Source organism: Camellia sinensis, chromosome 12 (assembly GCF_055761805.1).
Source record: "Camellia sinensis isolate YWXY chromosome 12, ASM5576180v1, whole genome shotgun sequence".
Taxonomy (NCBI): domain Eukaryota; kingdom Viridiplantae; phylum Streptophyta; class Magnoliopsida; order Ericales; family Theaceae; genus Camellia; species Camellia sinensis.
This window is the reverse complement of record NC_138972.1, coordinates 33,046,636-33,071,712: the sequence shown is the minus strand read 5'-3', so window position 1 is coordinate 33,071,712 and position 25,077 is coordinate 33,046,636. Positions and strand designations below refer to the sequence as shown.

The window sequence follows — 25,077 nt, the reverse complement described above, 5'->3', positions numbered from 1 at the left end:
AAGGATTTGACAAGCCTTTTGCCTTGATTTCTCAAACCGATTGATTGAAATAGATCGAAATTGTAGTTTTCGATATGTTTTTCAAAACATACTTATGTGTATTAAAATGTGATCACACAACCAAACTGAATCCTACTTTGAGATTCTAAGAACAAAGTCGAAAAGCACGTGCACTATGACGCTCCAAAAATCGAGAACATCAAGAAATACATTAACAAATAAATATAGGATTTTTTTACGGTTACAAGTGTGGCATTCCAAGATTTACTTTAAGGGAGAAGTTTGGGAAACGTCACTAATGAGTCTTTTGGTTAATAACCAAGTAAGATCCTAGGAAAGATCAGAGAAGTCAATATAATTTTCCTTCAAAGTCCAATCTCCTTAGATAACAAAATTACCTTTTTGATAGATCTTAACAAGATATTAATACAAGGTCTACATAAAGTGACGGAAAATAAGCATATGTTACAAAAGATATGTATAGATATAGTAAAAGAATACAATTATCCAAACAGGATTACAAAACGAGATTCAACAAAACCAATTCCTAATTCTTCTAAGATAATCATATGTTTTCAAATGCTCCAACTTCGTCTTTATTACCTGGCATGAAATGCTATGAGCTTTATAGCGATTCCTGTTGTGACCCGACTATTGTTGTATCCCAAACTCAGGTTTAATGGTTTTATATTGTTGGTTATATCTTGCTTCCCTTGTGTTTATTAGAAATTTGGTTATTAGGTTGTTGTGGTTGCGTTTGGAACAGGTTGGTTACATGGCTTTCAAACCTTTTGTTGCCGAGGATTTTGCTCCTCCACTCGAGTGACACTTCTTGTGCTCAAGCAGGCTTTGTAAACTCTCAATATTTTTGCAGGTCTGCAAAATTAAAAATATTGGGAGAGTGTATTCTACGCTCGAGCGACCTTTCTTGCACTATAGCGTTGGTCTGTTATCTGCAAAACTACTAGGAGTGTGCATTCTATGCCCGAGCGTTACTTTTTGCGCTCGAGCGGAACAATTTATTGTGTCTGACGCTCGAGCAACACTTCTTGCGCTCGAGCGGACTATGCATTTATCAGTTCGTAACAATGTCATTTTACATCACTTTTTCAGATCTATTTCTCTCTAAACCCTAAAGTTGAGACCCTCTCTCTCTAAAACCTACATTTTCTCTACTTTTTCATTTAGATCTAGTGATTTTTCCACTTTTGTGCCTTTGTTAAAAAGGTAGAATGCCTCAAGAGCTCCATTTTGGTCTGAACAAGATTTTATTTCGGTGTCTTTCAAGTTCCTCCATTGTTGTTTTGGTCTTCTAAGCTTGAGGTAGGGACTTTCTATACTCTATTATAAGTTTTAACTCAGTTATCTGTTGATGTGTAAGAAATATTGAGATTTGAGGTAATTTTGAACAAACCTAGGGTTTTGGTTTAAAATCAAAAAAGAGGTTTTTGAATGGATGTATTAGAAATGGTTATGGGAGTAAGTATGAGCTTGTGCTAGGTTAAAATGCTAAACCAAACCAAACCAAACGAAGCCTTAAGTCCCATCAAATGGGGTAAATTCTTGTAAATTTTTGCAGTTGTTCTGTTTGCAGGTGTTGGTAATTTCTTTGCTATATTTTTGTTTCCCATACTTATGTATTATTTTCAGTTTGGCGTGATTGGAGCAGCCATTTCCATTGTTATCTCTCAGTATGTATTTTCTGTATTTATTCTATTTTAAAATTTTCTTTTGCTTTATTGAAGAATGACTGTGCTAGGTTTTCTATGTTTCAGATATATCGTTACCTTCTTAATGATCTGGCATCTTAATAAGAGAGCTGTGTTATTGCCTCCAAGGTTAAGAGATCTGCAATTTGGAGGTTATATAAAATTTGGTAAGTGTTTCTTTATTTTAAGATGCTGCTGGTGTGATTAAAATCTATTGGCATGCGTCTGAAAGATGCGATTTACACTGACATTTTATTGTAATTCTGTGAGAGTATGGAATTTGAATATTAATATTACACTGGATTAGGACCATAAGTCCTGTCTAAGGTGGATTAGTTCTAGCAGTTCATCTAGCGGCAGAACACTGGGACAGACTGTTTTGTTGCATGTGGGAGCTAACCTTTCTAATGTGACTAGTGCTGGAAGGCACACTCAAATGGAGTCTGTAAGTTCATATATCCTTGCTTGTTGCTTCCTAAGGAGCTAGTATTGTACCCAAAAACCTTGAGGTTCTCATGAGCATTGTACATTAACTTCCTAGTGGCGCGGGTTTGAGTCGCAGAAACAATCTCTCAAAAATAACAGCAAGGTTATGTACATTTTGCCCTCCCTAGATTGTGCTTTCGTGGGAGCCTTGTGCACTGGTTGACCACTTTTGTGTTAAATATGTCGGTATATTAGCTTCGAAGGAGGAGGAAGAATTTTAGGTATATGTTGTCCATTAGTTGCAGTTGAAGTAAAAAGAGTATGAAACTAGGGTTAAGGTTTGAGAAAGAGAGAGAAGAGAGGTGAGAAGGAGAAGAAGTTTGAACTAATTGGCTTAGAGTTTTAATTAACCCTATACCAATAGTATATATATAGTTATGGTGTCCAATATTACATGATGACCAAAATACCCTCAACATAATAACAAAAATATCAATAACACCCCAACTATTCTAACAGTCGCTATTCTTTTTTTCCTACTGTTCTAAAGTATACAAGACAGGTACTGGTTGGCAATATGACTTGAGTGATAGTCATGCACCATTCTGGTGCTTGAAGAATGATCCTTGGTGATAAGACAATTATCCAAATATGCAAAAATTTCTGAAGTGTTGGATTGATGATGTTGGGACATCATGACTTTCATGATTTATTTTATATGGATGGTAGCTTTTCTCAACTTCTAAAGGATTCTTAAATCTTGAGGGAAAGATGGTTTCACCACCATGGTGCTATGTATGGAGAACAATTATGCTGTGCGGTCAATACTAATCACTCCAAGTGCATGGCATGTACTTTTATACCTTACTCAGTGGCAGTGTTATAGGACACCTTGGAGAGAGTCTCACTTTTAGGATCAAGTTTAATAAGAGTGCCCTTTATTTTCTCCATATGCAACATACAAATGGTCGAGTTCTGGTTGACTTATTTTTGCATTGAAAAGCAGAACACAATGGTCAATTTGTGCCTCATTGGCTTTGTTTTTCAATATTTAAAATGACCTAACACAAACACGAAATCATTAGATTTCATACATAAAATAGTTTGTTTTTCACCCTTTGTGGTCTTGTTCTTTCTAGAATCCTAAATTGTGATGCTTTTTACACATTCTTCACTCCTCTAGGTGGTTTTCTTATCAGCAGAACTCTTGCTATTCTTGTGACCATGACACTGGGGACATCAATGGCTGCTTGTCAAGGAACGGTAGCTATAGCGATCCCGGTTTTTCTTCCTTTATTTATTGTATTCCGGACTCGGTTCCGTGGATGTATTGTTATCTCATTCTCATTTCCATCCTTTACTCTTTATAGTTGAGTCTTGGATTGTGTTGGGCAGGTTTGAAACAGGTTGGTTGTGTTGGGAAACCTAGAGTTGATGCCCAGAATTTGGCCTTCACTCTCGAGCGGGGCTTTTGACGCTCGAGCGGGCCCTTCGTTGTTGCTTCTCCGCTCGAGCGGGGAGTTTTGACGCTCGAGCCTGAATTCTCATCTCCCAGTATTTTTCTCTGCAGGTCGTCGGACGCTCGAGTGGGGACCATGTCTGCAAAACTTCTACAGGTGTGCAATCGATGCTCAAGCGGCGCTTTGGACGCTCGAGCGTGAATCTGTGTCTGACGCTCGAGCGGGGGTTTCCATGCTCGAGCGGGGAGTCGATTATATCAGTCCAAGATTTCACTTTTTGGATCACTTTTTCAACACTCTTTCTCTCTCTTACTTTCCCAAAAACGTTTTTGAGAGCTCCCCTCTCTAGAATCTCCCTTCTCTCTAGGGTTTGATCTAGCTAGAGTGTTTTCCTAACCTTTTGCCTTTGTAAAAAGTGTGTTGATCGTCGAGGGCTTCCTTTTGATCCAAAAATTTGTGGATTTGGAGCACTTTGGTTTTGGTCTTCTTCTCCTTTTGAGCTCTAACTTCGAGGTAGGGATATCCTACTCCATCTTATGAGCTTTGTCTTTAAGTTTTAGCATTTTGATATGTTGGGGGTTGTTGGGTAATTTTGAGAAGGTTTGGGATCATGATGTAATTTTCAAAAGATGGGATTTTCATATATATAAACCCACATGTATGTAATACATTGAGAAAAGGAATAAATGTTGGATTATTGATGAAAATGGAACCTTAGGGTTGTTGTTTGAATTATGGGAAAATGCCCTAATTAGTTTGATAAATTAATTTGTATAATTAATTTTGAGAAATGAAAAATTGAATTGAGAATAATGGAATTGAAAGGATATGGGATCAAAGGGTGGAGTTGGATTTGTTTATCGCTCACCTAGTCAAAATGTCGATATTATGTCCATTTGATGCATTTATTTTCTGTTTAGAAATAACGGCTTTGGGCTATCGGTGGAGGATAGTCTTGATTGTTGTAGATAATGCATAATGATTAGGCAAACTAAAACTAATCAATTGAATGTGTCATCGAATATGATGGTTGGAATAATACATTAACCTTATGTATTGATTGATTATGTATATGATAATTGTTTATATACATTGTGTTATGTGGGAGGAGATAGGGGATGTATTCCACGGTTTAGGGGAAGATAGGGGATGGACCTCTAAACCGGAAATTGTTTGACATCGATACAGTACTACAATGTGTATCAATTGTGAAGTATGGAAGTGATTGTTTGATTTGATATAGCACTAAAATGTATATCATTATCAATTGTGAAGTATAGAAATGTTTCTATGTTTATTTGATACAGCACCAAAATGTGTATCATGTGTGAAGTATGGAAGTGATATCATGTGTTACTGATACGGCATTGAAATGTGTATCTGTCATGATTTTTGAAAGTATTTTAATGATGAATTATAATCTCATTAAACTGTTTGGCCAGGATCTGAGCCTTATTTTTGAACTTAAAGTCGAATGAGAAATGGAAAAAGGAAATGTAGCATGGACATGATTGTCATGAAACTGTAATATGATATGAGTTGGAATATAAGTGTTGACCATCTATCAACTGCTAATATTTTAGTCATTGTTTATAGTTGGTTTAGTATATTTCTACTGGGTTGTGACTCACCCTATATGGGACATCATTTTCAGGTACAGGCAGCATGCCACCTCCAAGGACATAGCTTGGGAGGCTAGAGGCAGGCAGACTTTTGTTGGATTGCTTTCTTTTGATGTATTACATGTAAATTCAAGCCAAGGGCTTAATATGTATATGAGTTAGTACTCATTTCTTGTAACCAAGTGTTAGCTTGGAAAGTTGTAAGCCTTTAAGGCGTTTACTTTTATTGTCAACATGTAATACTTTTGTAAGAATTACTCTGATAAATAAAAAGATGTTTATTTTCCTTATATTGTTGCATGTCAAGAATGATGGGTTTTATGTATTTTTGAGGGTGTTACAACTTGGTATCAGAGCGTACCGGGTTTGAATACTTTGGGTACGTGGGAAGTGATTAGTATCACAATGGGTTTGTCTCGCTTGTTAGAGACTTAGATGTAATGTTATGTGCTTATGTGATAACATGTTTATGTGACTACCTGGGTATGGGATTTAATTTCTAGGATGTTGATTGGATCCTTAGGTTTCTGTGAGTCTTGTTGGAAAAGCACTTGATTAATGCTGTTTCTAACTGGAACTCTAGCAACGCCTCGGGACTATCATTATCCGGAAATGAAATTCGTAGGTGCTTATGTGATTATGTACTTACGTGGAGTGAATTACAGTTGTCCAGTGTATTAGGACATGAGTGTTATAGCTTCGACACATTTGTGGATGTGCTAATGTTCTTCGTTACCTTTATTAGGATGTCAGGACGAGGACGAGGAGGTAGGCGAGGTAGGCCTAGAAGGCAGGAGATGCCTATACCGGAGGAGATTCCGGAACAGCAGGAGGGGGTTGGTCAGGCCAATGTGGCCGAGCTAGCAGGTCAGCAGGCTATGGGCGTCTTAGCCCGAGAGATAGCAGGAGCTTTGAGAGAGTCTATGGGCATTCTCAGAGCTGAGAATCAGGTTCAGGCCCACGTTACTGAGGCAGGGCCTTCCTTCTTGAAGAGGGAGTTTTTCCGGTCGAATCCGGACGAATTTGTTGGGAATCCGAAGGAGCCCCTTAAGGCTGATGAGTGGTTAGAGCAGATGACGAAAACGTTCGAGATGCTAGGCATCGAGGACGGAGCATTGAAAGTGACCTTGGCACCTTTCCAGCTTAAGGGGGATGCGGGTCAGTCGTGGAAGTTTATGAAGGGTCGTATTGATGGCACTTGGAAGGCTTTTGTGAATGCTTCCTAGGAGAAATTCTTATCTCCAACTGTCAGGGAGAAGCTGAGAGACCAGTTCTGCCAGCTCTTGCAATTGAGTTCTTCAGTGGCAGAGTTTGAGGCTGCTTTTACTAGTCTGTCCAGGTTTGCACCTGAGCTCGTGGCGTCCGAGGAGCGCCGTTGTATCGAGGTTGAGAAGAAGTTAAGGCGCGGCCTCAAGATGAGGGTTGGGGGTTCTATGACCCGAAACTATAGGCGCTTGGTTGATGCTGCAGCCCATATGGAGATCATGATACAGGAGGAGGAGGGACAGAGGGGCTCTAAGAGGAGCCAGGATGGCCAGGGTGATGGCAGGAGACAGAGGGGTTCTAACCCTCAGCAGTCTCAGGGAGGTTTTATTAGATCAACCTTTCCAGTGCCGAGTGTAGGTTCTGAGAGAGGCAGCCAGGGAGACGTGACTTGTTATAAGTGTGGTCAGTTGGGCCACAAGTCTCCAGCTTGCCCGCAGAAGGGAGGAGGTTAGAGAGCTGCTTCATCTTCGGCTCGACTTCAGGACCAGAGTCAGGGCAGAGGCCAGCGTTTGTCGTGTTATCAGTGTGGTCAAGCGGGGCACTTGAAGAGGTTTTGCCCGTAGTTGAGTGGCACATCTGGTGCATCTGGGCAGAGGCAGAGTTTTCAGCCAGCTCAGTCAGTTCAGGCCTTGAGGACCAATCAGGGGGCTTCATCGCCCCAGTCTGTGCAGCAGTCCTTTGCTCCTAGGGGTGAGCAGGTGGATCAGGAGCCTACAGGGCGCGTGTATGTTGTTACCGCGCAGGACCTAGTACCGGCTCCATCAGTTGTGAGAGATACCTTTTTGTTTTGCAACTCGGTTGCTAGTGTGTTGATTGATACAGGTGCATCTCATTCTTTTGTATCTGCTGCATTTGCATCTGTTTTGGGTTTGGAGTTGGCATAGTTAGCATCTCTTATTTGTGTTGTATCACTTGTTGGGGGTGAGTTGATTTTGAAACAAGGGTGTAGAGGTTGTGATATAGAGGTAGCAGATCGTCGACCTCCGTTTCATTTTGTAGTTATGCCCATGTCGGGATTTGATGTTATTTTGGGTATGGACTGGCTATCGTCATACCGAGCAGTTATTGATTGTTACCGCCAGAGGGTCACAGTATGTACCTTGAGCGGGGATTGTTTCCATTTCTTGGGGGATCGGGTTGGTAGTGTGTTGCCACCGGTGTATGATCCGCGAGGGCGGAGTGAGCTTAGTGGTCTTCTTGCTAGCCTTTCGAGTAGTGAGTGTGATGAGACCCAGATTGTATTGCCGAGAGTGGTCTGTGAGTATTCGAATGTTTTTCCCGAGGACCTCGTTAGTTTGCCATCTCACCGAGAGATTGAGTTCTCCATTGATCTAGTGCCCGGTACGGCACCGATTTCTATGGCACCATATCATTTTGCCCCAGCCGAGTTGAGTGAACTGAAGATTCAGCTTCAGGAGTTGCTAGATAAGGGCTTTATTCGCCCTAGTGTTTCGCCGTGGGAAGCACCGGCCCTCTTTGCTAAAAAGAAAGATGGTGCCTTGAGACTTTGTATCGACTACCGGAAGTTGAATCGGCCTACGGTCAAGAATCAGTACCCTATGCCCCGTATAGATGATTTGTTTGACCAATTGAAGGGTTCCCGTTGTTTCTCTAAGATAGATTTGAGATCGGGTTACCACCAGTTGAGGGTCAGGGAGGAGGATATTCCGAAGACGGCATTTCGTACGCGGTATGGCCACTATGAGTTTCCGGTGCTGCCATTTGGGCTCACCAATGCACTGGCAGTGTTTATGGATTTGATGAACCGGATATTCCGAGAATTCTTGGATCGTTTTGTAGTCGTCTTCGTGGACGACATTCTAATTTATTCACCTTCTGAGGAAGAGCGCGAGGAACACTTGAGAGTGGTGCTTGAGTTGCTTAGAGCCCATAGGCTGTATGCCAAGTTTGGAAAATGTGAGTTCTGGCTAGGAGAAGTTAAGTTCTTAGGCCATGTGGTCTCCGGGGAAGGGGTGTCTGTTGATACATCCAAGATAGAGGCAGTGCAGGATTGGGCACAGCCTAAAATTTTTTTAAGATCCGCAGTTTTCTGGAATTAGCCGGGTATTACCGCCGGTTTGTGAAGGATTTCTCCAAGCTAGCTTCGCCGTTGACTAGATTGACTCGGAAGGGAGTCAAATTTGTATGGAGTGAGACTTATGAAAAGTCGTTCCAAGAGTTGAAGGTTAGATTGGCCACCACTCCGGTTTTGATTATCCCAAAGAGAGGTTTGGGTTATGCGGTTTACTGTGATGCCTCACGAGAGGGTTTGGGTTGTGTGTTGATGGAAGAGGGGAAAGTGGTAGCTTATGGCTCACGTCAATTGAAAATTCACGAGAGGAATTACCGTACACATGACTTGGAGTTAGCAGCTGTCCTTTTTGCATTGAAGATTTGGAGGCACTACCTTTATGGTGAGAGGTTCGAGGTATTCTCGGATCATAAGAGTCTGAAGTATCTGTTTACACAGAGAGACTTGAATTTGAGGCAGAGGAGGTGGATGGAGTTCATTGAGGACTACGATTTCAAGTTGCACTATCACCCGGGTAAGGCCAATGTTGTGGCCGATGCCCTTAGTAGGAAATCCATTAGTGATGTAGCTTGTATAGCCATCCGGGAGTGGGAAATGTTGGGTGCACTTGGGGAGTTTGATTTGCTTCTGGGCAAATCCGTTGAGGCTGCGACTCTGTTTTCTGTGGTTGCGTAACCTACACTTGTGAGTTGAGTGTTAGAGGCACAAAGAGGTGACCTTGAGGTAGAGTCTATCCGAGAGAAGATCTCCAGTGGGAAGACTAAGAAGGGTTTGTCTGTGTATCCCGACCTAAGTGTGAGATACCAAGACCGTCTGTTTGTGCCGAAGGCTTGCCGAGAGGAGGTACTCCGAGAGTTTCACCATTCACGTCTTGCAGTGCATCCGGAAGGCACCAAGATGTATCGTGATTTGGGTCGCCAGTTTTGGTGACAGGGTATGAAGAAAGATGTGGCAGTTTTCGTGTCTAAGTGCCTTACTTGTCAGCAAGTGAAGGCTGAGCATCAGAGGCCAGCAGGTTTGTTGCAACCCTTGCCTATTGCCGAGTAGAAGTGGGAGCATGTCACTATAGACTTCGTTGTAGGTCTTCTGAGGACTCAGCAGGGTAGTGATGCTATTTAGGTGGTTGTAGACCAGTTGACTAAGTCGACGCACTTTATCCCTATGCGCGTGAAAGATTCGGTAGATCATCTAGCCGATTTGTATATTCGGGACATAGTGAGGTTGCACGGGGTCCTAGTGACGATCGTCTCAGATAAAGATCCTCGTTTTACTGCTAGGTTGTGGCAGAGTTTGCAGAGTGCCTTGGGCACTAAGTTGACCTTTAGCACGGCTTATCATCCTCAGACTGACGGGCAGTCCGAGCATACTATTCAGATCCTTGAGGATATGCTTCGAAGTTGTGTCCTTGACTTTAGTGGGTCGTGGGAGAGGCACTTGCCCTTGGTGGAATTTGCCTACAACAACAGTTTCCAGTCGAGTATCGGTATGGCACCGTTTGAGGCCTTGTATGGCCGACCTTGCAGGTCTCTAGTTTGTTGGGCCGAGGTGGGTGATGCACCGTTGTTGAGCCCGGAGTTGGTGAGGGAAACAACGGAGAAAGTCGAGCTTATCCGTAGGAGGCTTGTTATAGCCCAGAGTCGCCATAAGAGTTATGCCAACCGTAGGAGTAGGCCTTTGGCATTTGAAACGGGTGATCATGTTTTTCTGAAAATATCACCTAGACGAGGTTTGATGAGGTTCGGGAAGAGTGGGAAGTTATCCCCTTGGTTTATTGGTCCATTTGAGATCCTTGAGAGGATTGGGGAGGTTGCGTACCGTTTAGCCTGACCGCCGCAGTTATCCGGGTTACATAACGTGTTTCATGTTAGTATGCTTCGGAAGTATGAACTAGATCCGTCCCATGTGCTAGATTGGACCGATTTGGAGGTTGACGAGGATATCTCATATGAGGAGAGACCGGTTCGGGTCTTGGATAGAAGGGATCAAGTCTTGTGAGGTAAGATCATTCCCTTGGTAAAAGTTTTGTGGAAACATCACGGAGTGGAAGAAGCCACTTGGGAACGTGAGGTGGATGTCCGTGAGAAATATCCAGACTTGTTTGTAAATGCTTGACCTTGTATTGGGATTTTGTAATGTTAGTAAATTTTAAGAGCATTATATATGTCTTAAGTTGTAAAATATTGTGTATGTTTTGGTTTATGGAGATAATTTGAAACTTGCCTCGAAATGGAAGTTATTGTAACATTGTATACGTTGAATGTATTGTAAAAATGGAATATATCATGAATATTGAATATGATATGGGAATTGTGGAATAAATGTTGAAATCGTTGAATTTCGAGGAAAAGCATGCTAATAATACGTATTGAGTTATATTGTGAAATGCCTCTTGAATAGAGATAGAATGACCGGTAATGGGTCAGATGGGTGAGTAATGAATTGTAATATTGTTGAGAATTGAGAAAAACTTATTTTTGAAAACTTGTACTTAATTTCGGGGACGAAATTCTTTAAGGGGGGAAGGTTATAGCGATCCTGGTTTTCCTTCCTTTATTTATTGTATTCCGGACTCGGTTCCGTGGATGTGTTGTTGTCTCATTCTCATTTCCATCCATTACTCTTTATATTTGAGTCTTGGGTTGTGTTGGGCAGGTTTGAAATAGGTTGGTTGTGTTTGGAAACCTAGAGTTGATGCCCAGAATTTGGCCTTCACGTTCGAGCGGGGCTTTTGACGCTCGAGCGGGCCCCTCGTTGTTGCTTCTTCGCTCGAGCGGGGAGTTTTGACGCTCGAGCGTGAATTCTCATGTCCCAGTATTTTTCTATGTAGGTCGTCAGACGCTCGAGTGGGAGTTTGGACGCTCGAGCGTGAATCTGTGTCTGACGCTCGAGCGGGGGTTTCCATGCTCGAGCGAGAAGTCGATTATATCAGTCTGAGATTTCACTTTTTGGATCACTTTTTCAACACTCTTTCTCTCTCTTACTTTTCCAAAAATGTTTTTGAGAGCTCCTCTCTCTAGAATCTCCCTTCTCTCTAGGGTTTGATCTAGCTAGAGTGTTTTCCTAACCTTTCGCCTTTGTAAAAAGTGTGTTGATCGTCGAGGGCTTCCTTTTGATCCAAAAATTTGTGGATTTGGAGCACTTTGGTTTTGGTCTTCTTCTCCTTTTGAGCTCTAACTTCGAGGTAGGGATATCCTACTCCATCTTATGAGCTTTGTCTTTAAATTTTAGCATTTTGATATGTTGGGGGTTGTTGGGTAATTTTGAGAAAGTTTGGGATCATGATGTAATTTTCAAAAGATGGGGTTTTCATATATATAAACCCACATGTATGTAATACATTGAGAAAAGGAATAAATGTTGGATTATTGATGAAAATGGAACCTTAGGGTTGTTGTTTGAATTATGGGAAAATGCCCTAATTAGTTTGATAAATTAATTTGTATAATTAATTTTGAGAAATGAGAAATTGAATTGAGAATAATGGAATTGAAATGATATGGGATCAAAGGGTGGAGTTGGATTTGTTTATCACTCACCTAGTCAAAATGTCGATATTATGTCCATTTGATGCATTTATTTTCTGTTTAGAAATAACTGTTTTGGGCTATCGGTGGAGGATAGTCTTGATTGTTGTAGATAATGCATAATGATTAGGCAAACTAAAACTAATCAATTGAATGTGTCATCGAATATGACGGTTGGAATAATACATTAACCTTATGTATTGATTGATTATGTATATGATAATTGTTTATATACATTGTGTTATGTGGGAGGAGATAGGGGATGTACTCCACGGTTTAGGGGATGGACCTCTAAACCAGAAACTGCTTGACATCGATACAGCACTACAATGTGTATCAATTGTAAAGTATGGAAGTGATTGTTTGATTTGATATAGCACTAAAATGTATATCATTATCAATTGTGAAGTATAGAAATGTTTCTATGTTTATTTGATACAGCACCAAAATGTGTATCATGTGTGAAGTATGGAAGTGATATCATGTGTTACTGATACGGCATCGAAATGTGTATCCGTCATGATTTTTGAAAGTATTTTAATGATGAATTATAATCTCATTAAACTGGTTGGCCAAGATCTGAGCCTTATTTTTGAACTTAAAGTCGAATGAGAAATGGAAAAAGGAAATGTAGCATGGACATGATTGTCATGAAACTGTAATATGATATGAGTTGGAATATAAGTGTTGACCATCTATCAACTGCTAATCTTTTAATCATTGTTCATAGTTGGTTTAGTATATTTCTACTGGGTTGTGGCTCACCCTATATGGGACATCATTTTCAGGTACAGGGCTTAATATGCAGACTTTTGTTGGATTGCTTTCTTTTGATGTATTACATGTAAATTCAAGCCAAGGGCTTAATATGTATATGAGTTAGTACTCATTTCTTGTAACCAAGTGTTGGCTTGGAAAGTTGTAAGCCTTTAGGGCGTTTACTTTTGTTGTCAACATGTAATACTTTTGTAAGAATTACTCTGATAAATAGAAAGATGTTTATTTTCCTTATATTGTTGCATGCCAAGAATGATGGGTTTTATGTATTTTTTGAGGGCGTTACAGTAGCTATGGCTGCTCATCAAATATGCTTACAAGTATGGTTGGCTGTATCTCTCCTCACAGATGCATTGGTGGCATCTGGTCAGGTACAAAATTTTGTTTGTAAAGATTGTTTGATATATGCTCTCCCAATACATATGTACTTGTTTGGACTTGTGGTCTCATTACAATCTATATGGTCATATTATCTGAGTTAGGATGGGACGTTGCTTGTTGATGCTGACTCCACTCAAAACTGCCAGAATTGTCACTAGGAAAAGAAACTGTGCATCTACAGAGTTTAGTGTGTGTTTTTCCTCTCTGAAATCAAATTTGTGTTTCTTGTAGGCCTTGATTGCAAGTTCTTCTTCAAAAGGTGATAACAGAACTTTGAGGGAGGTTGCAAACTTTGCGTTAAAGGTTAGTCATTCCTGTATGCCTCCCCATTATGCTTCGGCATTCTTCTACTTGGGACCAAATGAATTTTAGGTTTACTAGGTATTTAGGCTCTTTGTGTTGGAGTTGCAATATTTCTTGATAGTGGTTCAAATCTTATTCACATGTTTTTGCAGATAGGATTGCTCACAAGGTTTCCTTGGCTGCAATTTTGGGTTTATCTTTTGGTTCTTTAGCTACCTTATTCACTAAGGATGTTGAAGTCTTAGGAGTTGTCAGAACTGGGGTTTTGGTATGTTTGCTCGCCATGTCATCCTATCTATCAATTTTTGTTAGTTTATCTAAATGGTCAAGTGCTAAGATCTTTCTTGTGTGGCGTTTCCTGAAATTGTTACATTTTGTCAGTGCCAGCCAACCTGTAAATGCTCTAGCTTTTATTTTTGATGGTCTCCATTATGGTGTTTCAGACTTCCCATATGCAGCTTGTTCCATGGTAAGCTTATACAGTTAAATTTCTCTGTGATGCTATTAGCTGGCTGTGAAGATTGTACAATGGCCTCTATTAACAATTTTTAAATAAATTACAGATGGTGGTAGGGGCAATATCTTCTGCATTTCTGCTATATGTTCCTTCAATTTTTGGTCTTCGTGGTGTGTGGGCAATCTTGGCTCTTTTTATGGGGCTGCATACGTTGGCAGGATATATCAGGTAAACTGTAGGATATTATGGCATGTCTGTTGTCTCTTAAAAATTTCTATTTGCAATTCGTGTTTTCTTGTCTATGACGTGATTATTCTATTTTTACCATGAACCCCCATTTCAGTTTAATTGAAAACTGGTGTAATATGAGAGATAGGGCATTGGTTACGTTGTTTAGAGTTGGTTTTCCGATAAATAATTTCATGAACATATTTGTGGTTTAAAGGCATGCCCAAATTTTTGGTACTGCTTTCTAGTGCAATTTTGATGACATTGTTATTGAAGAACTGTGCTGCGTTTTTCTTGCATTTTTCACTAGGATAGTATATTTATTGGTCCTCTCTTTTCTTTCGCTTTTTTTTTTTATACTTTTTTTCAATAGATATTAATTGTTATTCCACTTGCATGTTCAGAATATCATCCAAAAATGGTCCATGGTGGTTTCTGCATCAGGGATTGAAGGGATCTGAGGTTGGTAGTTTTTTGTTCATTGCTTTCTCTGTATTATATTAGTTGAAACAATCTGCCTTTTTATTGTTGCTTTTCCTACTATTTTTACCTGTTTGTCTTGTTTTTGCCAATGTCACTAATTTACTAATTTTTACCTATCTTGCATCAATGCTTGAGATGGGTATAATCAGGATTCAGGAATCTATTGCTTGTCATTATCTATTCTTTAAGTATGACTTGTAATCCCTGATTCCTATCTAAAATGGTGAGTAATGCTATTTGATGATTTAGTCCTGTGGGCTAATGCCCACTTTTTGGTTTTCAAATGTTACAACGAGAATACTTTTACCAGAGCCTTGGAAATCTCTCTCTCTGTCTCTTTCAACACCAGAAAGTGAAACTATATGTAAATTGAAAATTTCTTATTTATGTATTGATGCCCACTTTTTGGTTTTCAAATATTACAATGAGAATCCTTCTAATAGTCTTGGAAATCTCTCTCTTTCTCTCTCTCTCTCTCTCTCTCTCTCTCTCTCTCTCATTAAGCCTCGACGGTTTAACCGAAAGAAAGTGTTGGTTCAGTTTGGATGTATTCATTTTCGAAATCCAGCTATGGTCATGGTTGTTTGAATCCTAGTTTGTTTACTAGGAACATAATTTCCAGTTCTCCAACTTCATTCATGGTTGGTTTTTTTTTGGATCAGCAACAAAAAGTGTTTATTAATAATGAAAAAGGAGACAGTCCTCTTACAAGGAAAGAAAACCAAATGAAATAATTAAGCCACCCATAGCACACCAACACCCTTTTTTAGTGCACCTGGAGCTTTAGCTTTAACGTTGAGCATAATCCGTTGGGTCGTAAGGTCAATCAACTCGGCAATGAATCCCTTCTTCCTCTTAGGGTTCCATTCCATGTCCTTGCAGAGTTGATCATTGTACCTATATGAAGGGTACCAATGCAAGATCTCTGATAGTACTTGTCAGATTATCACTTCATGTATTTATCCCATTCCAATACATCTTTTCCCGTCTCTTTAATGCTGGGTAGCTTGATTGTGCCATCAAGAAGCTTTGCTAGCCATCGGCACCTTATCTCTGAAATATATAGGTGTAGACGCGCCCGCGGGCCTCATGCTACAGTTCGGACTCGATTTGTGTCACGGTTCTTAATCTAAACCAAAGAGTCCAAATCTGGCAAATCGTTTTGAGAAACAGATTTTTGAAAAAGTAGTGCCAAACATGGACTGCTTTGCCAGATACAGAGTCGCCACCTAAATATTTTTAGAATGGGGAATTTAGGAAACCCTGACTCGGTGCCGAAGGCCACATGTCCGTCATCACCGGAGTTGTCTCGGCTCGGGAGTTTGGGTACGATCGGGGAAGGTCAGCTATGAGCACCCCCTTTCGCCCGGTCCGAAGACCGGCCTCTACTAACCGTGATATCCGTTTTTGAAAATTTTATGTGTTCTTAAACCAATTGTTAGCCTAGAATTACTATGTCATGCGCGCAGCAAACAAGTATAGACCAAATCGCTCAAATTGGAATAAAAAAAGCGTTTCATGTTTGTTTTGAAAATGGTTTGCTACTCGCAAGTAGGCTAAAATGCAGATTTTGCCACCATCAAGTGGGCTTTTGGAAAAGACGGTTTTGCCACTATCCGGTGGGCTTTAAAACAAATATAGCTTTAACGCACTATCCCAATTTAAGCAATTTGACCTCCACCCACAGGCATTCAAGCAATTTATCTCATGTAAACACTTAGCCGCATGGAAAGCATACTATTATGGCAACATTCACACGCATGTTGGATGCTAAAGCATAACCACTTACATTGTACTCCGTGCCAAAACAATAAACTAGTTAGCAAATGTGCGTGTCCTAGTTCATGTTATCTTGCCTAATGCAACACATACAAGATGCAATTTTAGTTAGGCTCGGCTAACCTAAATATGGCATGCGGTATGCAACCAACTGATCCATGTATTCAATTTTGGAATTTGAAAATACGAATGCGGTTAGTATGATGTACCGAGCCCGGTGCATGTCAACAGATGCATGAATGCACGCATGCACATCATAAGGTATGCTAATTTCAAAAATGCCCTAACCTACCATCATAAGCAGGTAAATAAAAGGGGAGAAAGAAATGGGGATTGGAAGACATACACACACTCACCCACACTTATTACATGTTTACCCTCACTCAGAGGGTCCGAATTAATATTACAGTCCCAAATAATAAACAAATAAAATTATTACAAAACAAAAAAAAAAAATTCTAATTTAATTTAAAGGAAAGGAAAAGGGTAGCCGCAGCCTCTGCCTCGGGATGCGCGAGTGATGCATGCTTGAAGCCGCCTCGTCCGGAAAACCCGTACTGTACTCCTGTCGCCTCTGTTTGTACTGCCTTGTCTTTCTGAAAATTTCCAAAGTACTAGAACAAGTTCCTTGCGTCCTGCAGAGCACCACCGGCCGGACAGAATTACCACCGACACTTCACAGTTCCCATCGGCACTTTATTGGATTCATCGGCACTCCAGATAGTGCCGGTCGGCACTAAATTCTGCCGGTCGGTAGAAACTTCCTGCAGAAGACAATTTGACAGCAAACAGAGAACAGACAGTGCATGGTATGGAGTTCTTGGACACATGTAAGCATGGTCCTACTTCTTATCATATTTTGAACTCAAAGAAGCATGACCTTCGACCTTTGAGCCATCAATGTTGCATGATGACTCAAGGGATCAAATTTGCCATTTAATGTAAGGATGTATGCAACAAACAACATGAAAACCGAGGCCTTATCAAGTTGGAGTCAAAGGTCCCGATGACTGGGAATCGAGGCACATTGCATCACTTGAAGTATGAATGGTCCTTGATTCCCAAACTTAGTTTGACACCCCAAACCAAGTAAATGCAATGCATGTAATGCTCAACAAGGCTCAAATGTATCATGCCACCAAGATATAAAGCACAACAAGCATTATGCAACCAACATGACAAATGTACAATGCTAAGCATACAAGGTACAAAAATGGTGCAAACATGGACCAATTTGACCATGGGATTGATAAGCTACATGGCTTAATGGAACAACTATGCAACAAACATGGAGCAAGCATGCAAGAGGGCTTAAAATGGCAAAGGGGCAGGCCCTCACCCTTCTCAAAACAGTGGCCAAAAGTGCTCAAAATGATGAACAATCAACTCATGTTAACAAGTAAGCTCATGGTCCCAAAGTTAAGGCACAAAAGGAGACAACTCCCCCCCACCAACATGACCTCTCATGGCATGATCAAAACAAGTAAAAACAGAGTTTTTGCATGCAAAATAGGACCCCAAAAACTCCTAATATGGCAGCTAAAGTATCCCCCATGAAACGAATGCGCTAAGGCCCACTCCTAGGCCTAAGAGGACACACCCTCAAGGTATGAAAGAGGCCATGCATGCACACATACAAGCATGTTTCTTGGACTAAAATGTGGTCCTTAGATGATGTTAAATCATGAGGATAATCACAAACATACATGTTAGAGGTCAACATGCTCAAAGCTTTTAAGCTAAAATACAAAGCAACCCTAACAAACATGTCAAGCATGACTAAATGGATAACCAATAAACCTTAAGCATGGAAAAACATCACTAAGAACTTCATGGAACTAAACCAACTCTCACAAGAATCATGGCCTAATCATGAGATGTATTTCTAAGCAAGATGGAGCAATACAAAGCAAGTATTACAAGCATACAAGGAGGCCCAAATCCGACCAAAAACAGAGGTTATATATGACCTAAGATGCCTAAAAAAATACTGAAATGAAGCCAAGAAACAACAAGCACACATGCTATCCTTTTGAGCCCAAAAAGCAAGGAAACAAAACCATAAAGGGAGAGGGGTGTCCCTCCCCTATGCAAGGCTTCAAACCAACTTTTTTGACACTAAAATACACTGATTTTTAGTGATGAAAAGATCAAAATGCTGAAGTGAACAAAACCTTATCAAAGAGGCACCAAAATAGACCAAACAAGGCCTATGAGGGTGAGTTTGCACTCAAACCACAAAACGACCTTAATGAAAGTGCTAGAGCAGGAAAATTTAAGCCTTTTTCATGCTATACACAAGAGCTAAAACAGTAAACAAAATAGGTAGAAAACCAATGCAAGTTTGGGGAATAAAAAGGAAAATGCTCACCCTTGAAGAACCCTTGAAGAACAAATGGTCTAGCCTCCTTCTTTGGATCAAAACCAGCCCAAAACTCAAGAAACAACTCCTCCAAGTCCCTCAATCTCGGAGTAAGGTGTAATGGTGTGTGTAATGGTGCAAAAGTAAGGTAAAACACACCTTTTAAGCTAAAAAACACACACAAAGGAGGAGAGAGGGGGAGGTATAGAGATAATATGTATCTATATTGCTAAGGGCTGGTTTTTGCTTCTGTTTTTCTAACCTAGAACCAAGAGGAAAGCCCCTCTCTTATAGGACTCCCTCTTGCAAAGCTTATACAACAAGCTTGGCTAGAGGGAAATCCCTCCATACACGTGTATGGAGGGGGGAAGAGTTGGTGCCAGCTATCACAGCTGGCACAAAATATCTCCATAAAGTGGATGAACAGTGGTCGGCTGCCCAAAAATGCTATTTCGGCAAAAAACAGTGCCGACCGGCAACATATTATGCCGACTGGCAATAAAGTGTGCCGACCGGCAAACAAAAGTGCCGATGGCAGAAAAAGACCAGCCGGTGGCCTCCAGCCACTGCCGGTGGTGTGTGGGGATGCCTTACATGGCATTCCCTGCCTCTCAAGGGCAAGATGCAAGTGTTTGGTGCAAAACCAGACACTAAACGGTTGAGTTCGGAGATTCTGAGGCAGGGCACGCGAGCTGAGACCTCCGGGAACTCCAAACGAACACGATCATGGATGATCACCGAGTGTTCAAACGGTGACGTCCAAGTCTTGAGGACGGTCAAAAATGGGGTGTCTACAGTTGTCCCTCTTTGACAGAACTCGAAAGTCATAACAATGACGGGAGTGAATGTCAAAGCCCAAAGACGACCCACTTTTGACAAGGCCGAAGACTCAGACAAACATACAAGACAAATAAGATATGCGCCCGAAGGCAGGGGCAAAATGCAAGACAATGCACGGAGCCGAGCATAACTTATGATCATGCAAAGAAAACTGTAACGAAGCAAACATGCGACAGTTTTAAGCTAGCATACCAAACTACACTACAATGCAGAAAGGATGTAAGAGAATTATGGAATTCTCAATACGTCTCACTCGGAGATAAAATACCTGTGCGGCCCGTCTGGTTGCACCAGCTTCAAATGAACCGTACATACAATATCGTGCCTGCAAAGAAAACAAACTTAACAGGTACAGTATTGTTAACAACATGCACAATAGCATATTCGAAATGCGTGACAGCGCAAAGCAAGTGGGGGCATAACAATGCTATGAAAATACAAACATGTAAGTGGAGCATGCGGTCTACGCAGGCAACAAAATTGATCATGAACATGCGGTCTACGCAGGTGATGATATTTAGCGAATATGCGGTCTACGCAATCAAAGCATGCGGTCTATGCAGGTAATGAAATTGATAATGCGGTCTACGCAATCAAAACATGCGGTCTACGCAGGTATTGAAATTAAACATGCGGTCTACGCAGGTATTGAAATTAAACATGCGGTCTACGCAGGTAATGAAATTGATAAACATGTGGTCTACGCAATCAAAACATGCGGTCTACGCAGGTATTGAAGTTAAACATGCGGTCTACGCAGGTAATGAAATTGATAAACATGTGGTCTACGCAATCAAAACATGCGGTCTACGCAGGTAATGGAATTAGGCATGCGGTCTACGCAATCTAAACATGCGGTCTACGCAGGTAATGAAATTGATAAACATGCGGTCTACGCAATCAAAACATGCGGTCTACGCAGGTATTGAAGTTAAACGTGCGGTCTACGCAGGTATTGAAGTTAAACGTGCGGTCTACGCAATCAAAACATGCGGTCTACGCAGGTAATGAAATTGATAAACATGCGGTCTACGCAATCAAAACATGCGGTCTACGCAGGTAATGGAATTAGGCATGCGGTCTACGCAATCTAAACATGCGGTCTACGCAAGTAATGGAATTAAGCATGCGGTCTACGCAATCTAAACATGCGGTCTACGCAGGTAATGGAATTAAGCATGCGGTCTACGCAATCTAAACATGCGGTCTACGCAGGTAATGGAATTAAGCATGCGGTCTACGCAATCTAAACATGCGGTCTACGCAGGTAATGGAATTAAGCATGCGGTCTACGCAATCTAAACATGCGGTCTACGCAAGTAATGGAATTAAGCATGCGGTCTACGCAATCTAAACATGCGGTCTACGCAGGTAATGGAACGTACTATTACACAGCATAATCGAAACAATTTGCGGGGCTCACAAAGCATGAAAAGGATACGGGGCGGGACATTCTTCGCACGCATCGAGCGTTGCTCGCAGAAGTTGTGGCCTGAGGTCAACTCAAAGGTTCACGTTTCAAAGGTGTGATTTCCCGTATTGTGAGAGTGTCCAATGACGCGGTTGACCCGAACAAAGATGCGGAAGGTGCGTTAGTCGCAAGGGGAGTTTCACCGGTATCAATTCTGATACTTGGCTGCCCTGCCATTCTACGCTTTATTTTCCTTTTTACTAGTAGTTTAAGCACATTGCACTGCCTCAGGCAGGTTTATTTTCTTTCTCAAAATTCACACACTTTGCAAAACATGTGATGGAAATGAAACGAATCATTTTTTTCAAAAGATGTTGCATTTGGGGACCTTCTATGCATCGCATCGCAGGGTATCACACCACAATGTGAACGAAATTGAACTCATTTCAGAAAGTTGCCATCGTAATAATCAGGTAGTGAACCGACTTACAACTCGATAAGCAAAACAAGGACACGACACAACCAAACAAGTGTGAATACAACTCGATAAACAAATCGAGAGCTACAAGAGAGCGAAATACAACTCGATAAGCAAATGTTCAAAACTCGACAAGCAGACGGGCGTGGCTTCGCAAGAGTTTATCGCCGGGGGGGGTTTGGAGGTGGTGAAGTTCCCCACTTCTTAGCATAAACAGCTCAGGAAACCAGAAGGAAGTCCACCGGCATGGTGTAGGGACCACCGGCTGCAAGGAGTGGCCACCGGCCATATATCTGTTTTGTCGGCAAACTAAGATGGTCGGTCGGCATATTTTTTTGGCTGGTCGGCACTAAACGAGGGGGACCACCAGAATGTTGACACCTGTCCCCCACTCAACCTTATCTCCTACAAAAGATCCCAGCTTCGTAGTTTTTCTCATTTTCACACTGATTTGCTCCAATGGAAGAGTTTCTTGCCCAAAATCTCACAGCTTGGATTGCTAGCTTGAATGGCTCGGAAAAAGTGAATTTCCGGGGCTTTGGCATAAATGCACTGTTCACTCTGGGTCGTACCCCGTTGCATCTCCCGTTTCTTCATGCCGCGGCAAGGTTTTGGAATCCGGTGACACATGTCTTTAGCTTCGCCGGGCAAGAGATGTGTCCTACCTTCGAAGATTTTCGAGCTCTAATGGAGTCCGAGCGCGACGAGGAGCTCCTGCCCCAACTTAATTTTGGTCATGCCCAATCCTTAGGGCGAATGTGTGGACTCAGCATGCGTGACGCTCGGTCTCTGATTTGTGACGGGATGCTGGACATTCCGAGTTTGACGGATCGGTTTTCCGATGCTGGTGATCGCAACAACCATCACTGGCAAGGCTTCCGGCGTCATGCCCTCTGCTTGTGCATGCTATTCCATTTTCTATTCGTCTCAGGCTCTGGAGGGGCTAGTGTCCGGCTGATTGAGGTCGCCCAAGGCTTGAAGGAGGGCAAGAGCTGCATTGCGATGACTCTGGCCGAGACGCTAATGGGCTTAGACGCTTTTTACCGTCATGAGACGTGCAGATTGGTGGGGAGTCCACTACTACTACAGGTAATGTTTCCCACCCGATCTCGCATTTCTGTATTGCTCACATCACTCGGCCCTCGAGCTCAGTCTTTTCTCACAAAACCCCATTCTCACTCTTCTCTCCTCGTACATCTCTCTATTCTTTAATCTCTCATTTTTTTCAATCCCTCCCCAGGTGTGGCTGATGGATAAATTGCAGGTTGTGGACTCCTGCCCAGCATATTCAGCTCGCGGCTACTTCTTCCGGCATCGTCTAGTCAATGCCTTGGATGAGGAATGGTGGTTCGCTTGGATGTGCCACTTGTCCGCAGACCGTATTGCTTGGCGGTGCCCTTGGTTGAACCTTCCGGCAATGAGTTACAATATGCCTCGGCAGACCGGGATTCAACTGGTTGGTCTTACTCATTGTGTATTCTATTTCCCATTTCGGATTCGACGCCAATTTGGCCATGATCAGACCTGCCCGCCAGAGGGGATAGAGTATCCTGCTGCATTTCCAGCCCGAGGCGCGCAGCTTGCTTGGCAGGCCACTGCGTGGAGGATGAGAGAACTCCTGGCCCCCGCTCCTACTTTTAGTTGCACTTTGTCTGACGAGTGCATAGATTGGCTCAATGAAGAAGCACAGATCGGGCCCAGCTTGGCATCAGAGGCTTCGACCAGCTCTGGGAGGGGGCGCAGGAACACCTGACTTGACTATGCCCCAGATTTATTGCTTTATTAGTACTTTCAAGTTTTCTTTTATGAATGTAATAAAAAGAAACTTCAATTGTATGTAAGAGCAGGAGAACTCTGTTTTGAAATCAAAGAAATTGAAAGTTGTGGCACTGAAAATTTTTCACCTTGGTCCAAAAATGGTCAAAGTTGTAAAAAGATTATTTGAACAAAACCAGCTTATATTAAAACTTTTCAAAGATATTTTTGATGTGGATTAGAACTGGACACGCCTGAGATCTGTCATTCGAGATGCACAACCCCAGATTCCTGCAACTGGAAAGTTGCCCCTAGTCTGAAGAGCGCCACAGCACTGTATAGCAACGGAAAGTTGCCCCTAGTCTGAGTGGCACTGCACCGGGGATTCCAACAAATGCTGATGAACAAAGATGGCCGAGATGATCAAATGGACAAAGTTGATCGGGGAAGTGTTATGGCTGAACTTCGGGATGAAGCTGCCTACGTATCCCAAACATGGGAATCAAGCCTTAAGTAGTTCCGGCTTGGGTTCGCTCCAGTATTTTCACTCTCCTTTTGCGCTCTAACTTTTGCCAAGGCCGCCCTTTGCGGGTTTTCGGCCTTGCGAGCTCAGTTTTTATATTTTTTAATTTTTTGTGCTCTAACTTTTGCCTAGGTCGCCCTTTCGGGTTTTCGGCCTAGCGAGCCTCTAAAGGATAGTATTTCTTCAACTTGTCCATATTGATCGGTTGAGAGAATTCCAAGCCATCTAGATCCATCAGAACCACAGCCCCACCTGACCAGATAGCTTTGATGATGTAGGGACCAGTCCAATTGGGTCTGAACTTGCCCCTCGGGTCGTGGATGGGAGCTCGGTTGTCTTTGAGTACCAAATCCCCTTCTTTTAGATTTCTGGACTTAACCTTCTTGTTAAAAGCCCGAGCAATCCTGCGCTGATAACTCTGAACATGGTACAGTGCTTTCAGTCTTCTTTCGTCAAAGAGCATAAATTCCTCGAACCTGCTCTGCTGCCAATCTGCCTCAGCTATCTGACACTCGGCCAATACCCGTAAAGACGGAACTTCAATTTCAATAGGTAGAACAGCCTCCATTCCATAAACTAACGAATACGGAGTTGCTCCGGTAGAAGTTCTAATTGAAGTCCTGTAGCCCCACAGAGCAAACGGCAACTTATCTGGCCAATCTCGATAGGTTTCCACCATTTTTCGCAGTATATGTTTGATGTTCTTGTTGGCGGCCTCAACTGCTCCATTGGTTTGCGGCCGATACGTAGATGACTTATGAAAAGCCACGTTATACTTTTCCAACAAGTCGACCACTTCTTTCTTAAAGTGGGATCCATTATCCGAGACGATCTCATTTGGCACCCCGTAGCGACAAATAATGTTGTTTCTGATGAACTTTGCGACGTGCGACGCTTTCAACACCGCGTATGATTGGGCCTCGACCCACTTTGTGAAATAATCTATCGCTACCAGGATATACTCATGCCCGTTCGACCCCTTCGGGGTAACAGCTCCGATCACATCGATCCCCCATACGGAAAATGGCCACGGGGAAGTCATATTATACAACTTGGATGGTGGGATATTCATACGGTTTGCATGGATCTGGCATTTGTGGCATCGCCGAACAAAGCCGATACAATCCTCTTCCATGGTCGACCAGTAGTAACCCTGCCTAAGGATCTTTCTGGACAACATTACTCCATTCATGTGTGCACCACACTCTCCTCCGTGGATGGCCTCCATTAGGCGCTTCGACTCTTCAGCTTCTACACAGAG

General features: G+C 42.0%; 1 protein-coding gene across 1 annotated transcript; it reads left to right on the top strand.

Annotated features, from left to right (window-relative positions):
* The first annotated feature begins 1,467 nt into the window (after positions 1-1,467).
* On the top strand, positions 1,468-14,689 carry LOC145803485 (protein DETOXIFICATION 45, chloroplastic-like). Its single transcript, XM_082896766.1, has 11 exons — positions 1,468-1,483; positions 1,595-1,691; positions 1,776-1,876; positions 3,319-3,398; positions 10,536-10,539; positions 13,108-13,187; positions 13,429-13,504; positions 13,653-13,768; positions 13,874-13,969; positions 14,064-14,185; positions 14,590-14,689. The coding sequence occupies exons 1-11, from the start codon at positions 1,468-1,470 to the stop codon at positions 14,687-14,689; spliced, it is 888 nt and encodes a 295-aa protein (XP_082752892.1).
* The last annotated feature ends 10,388 nt before the right edge of the window (positions 14,690-25,077 follow it).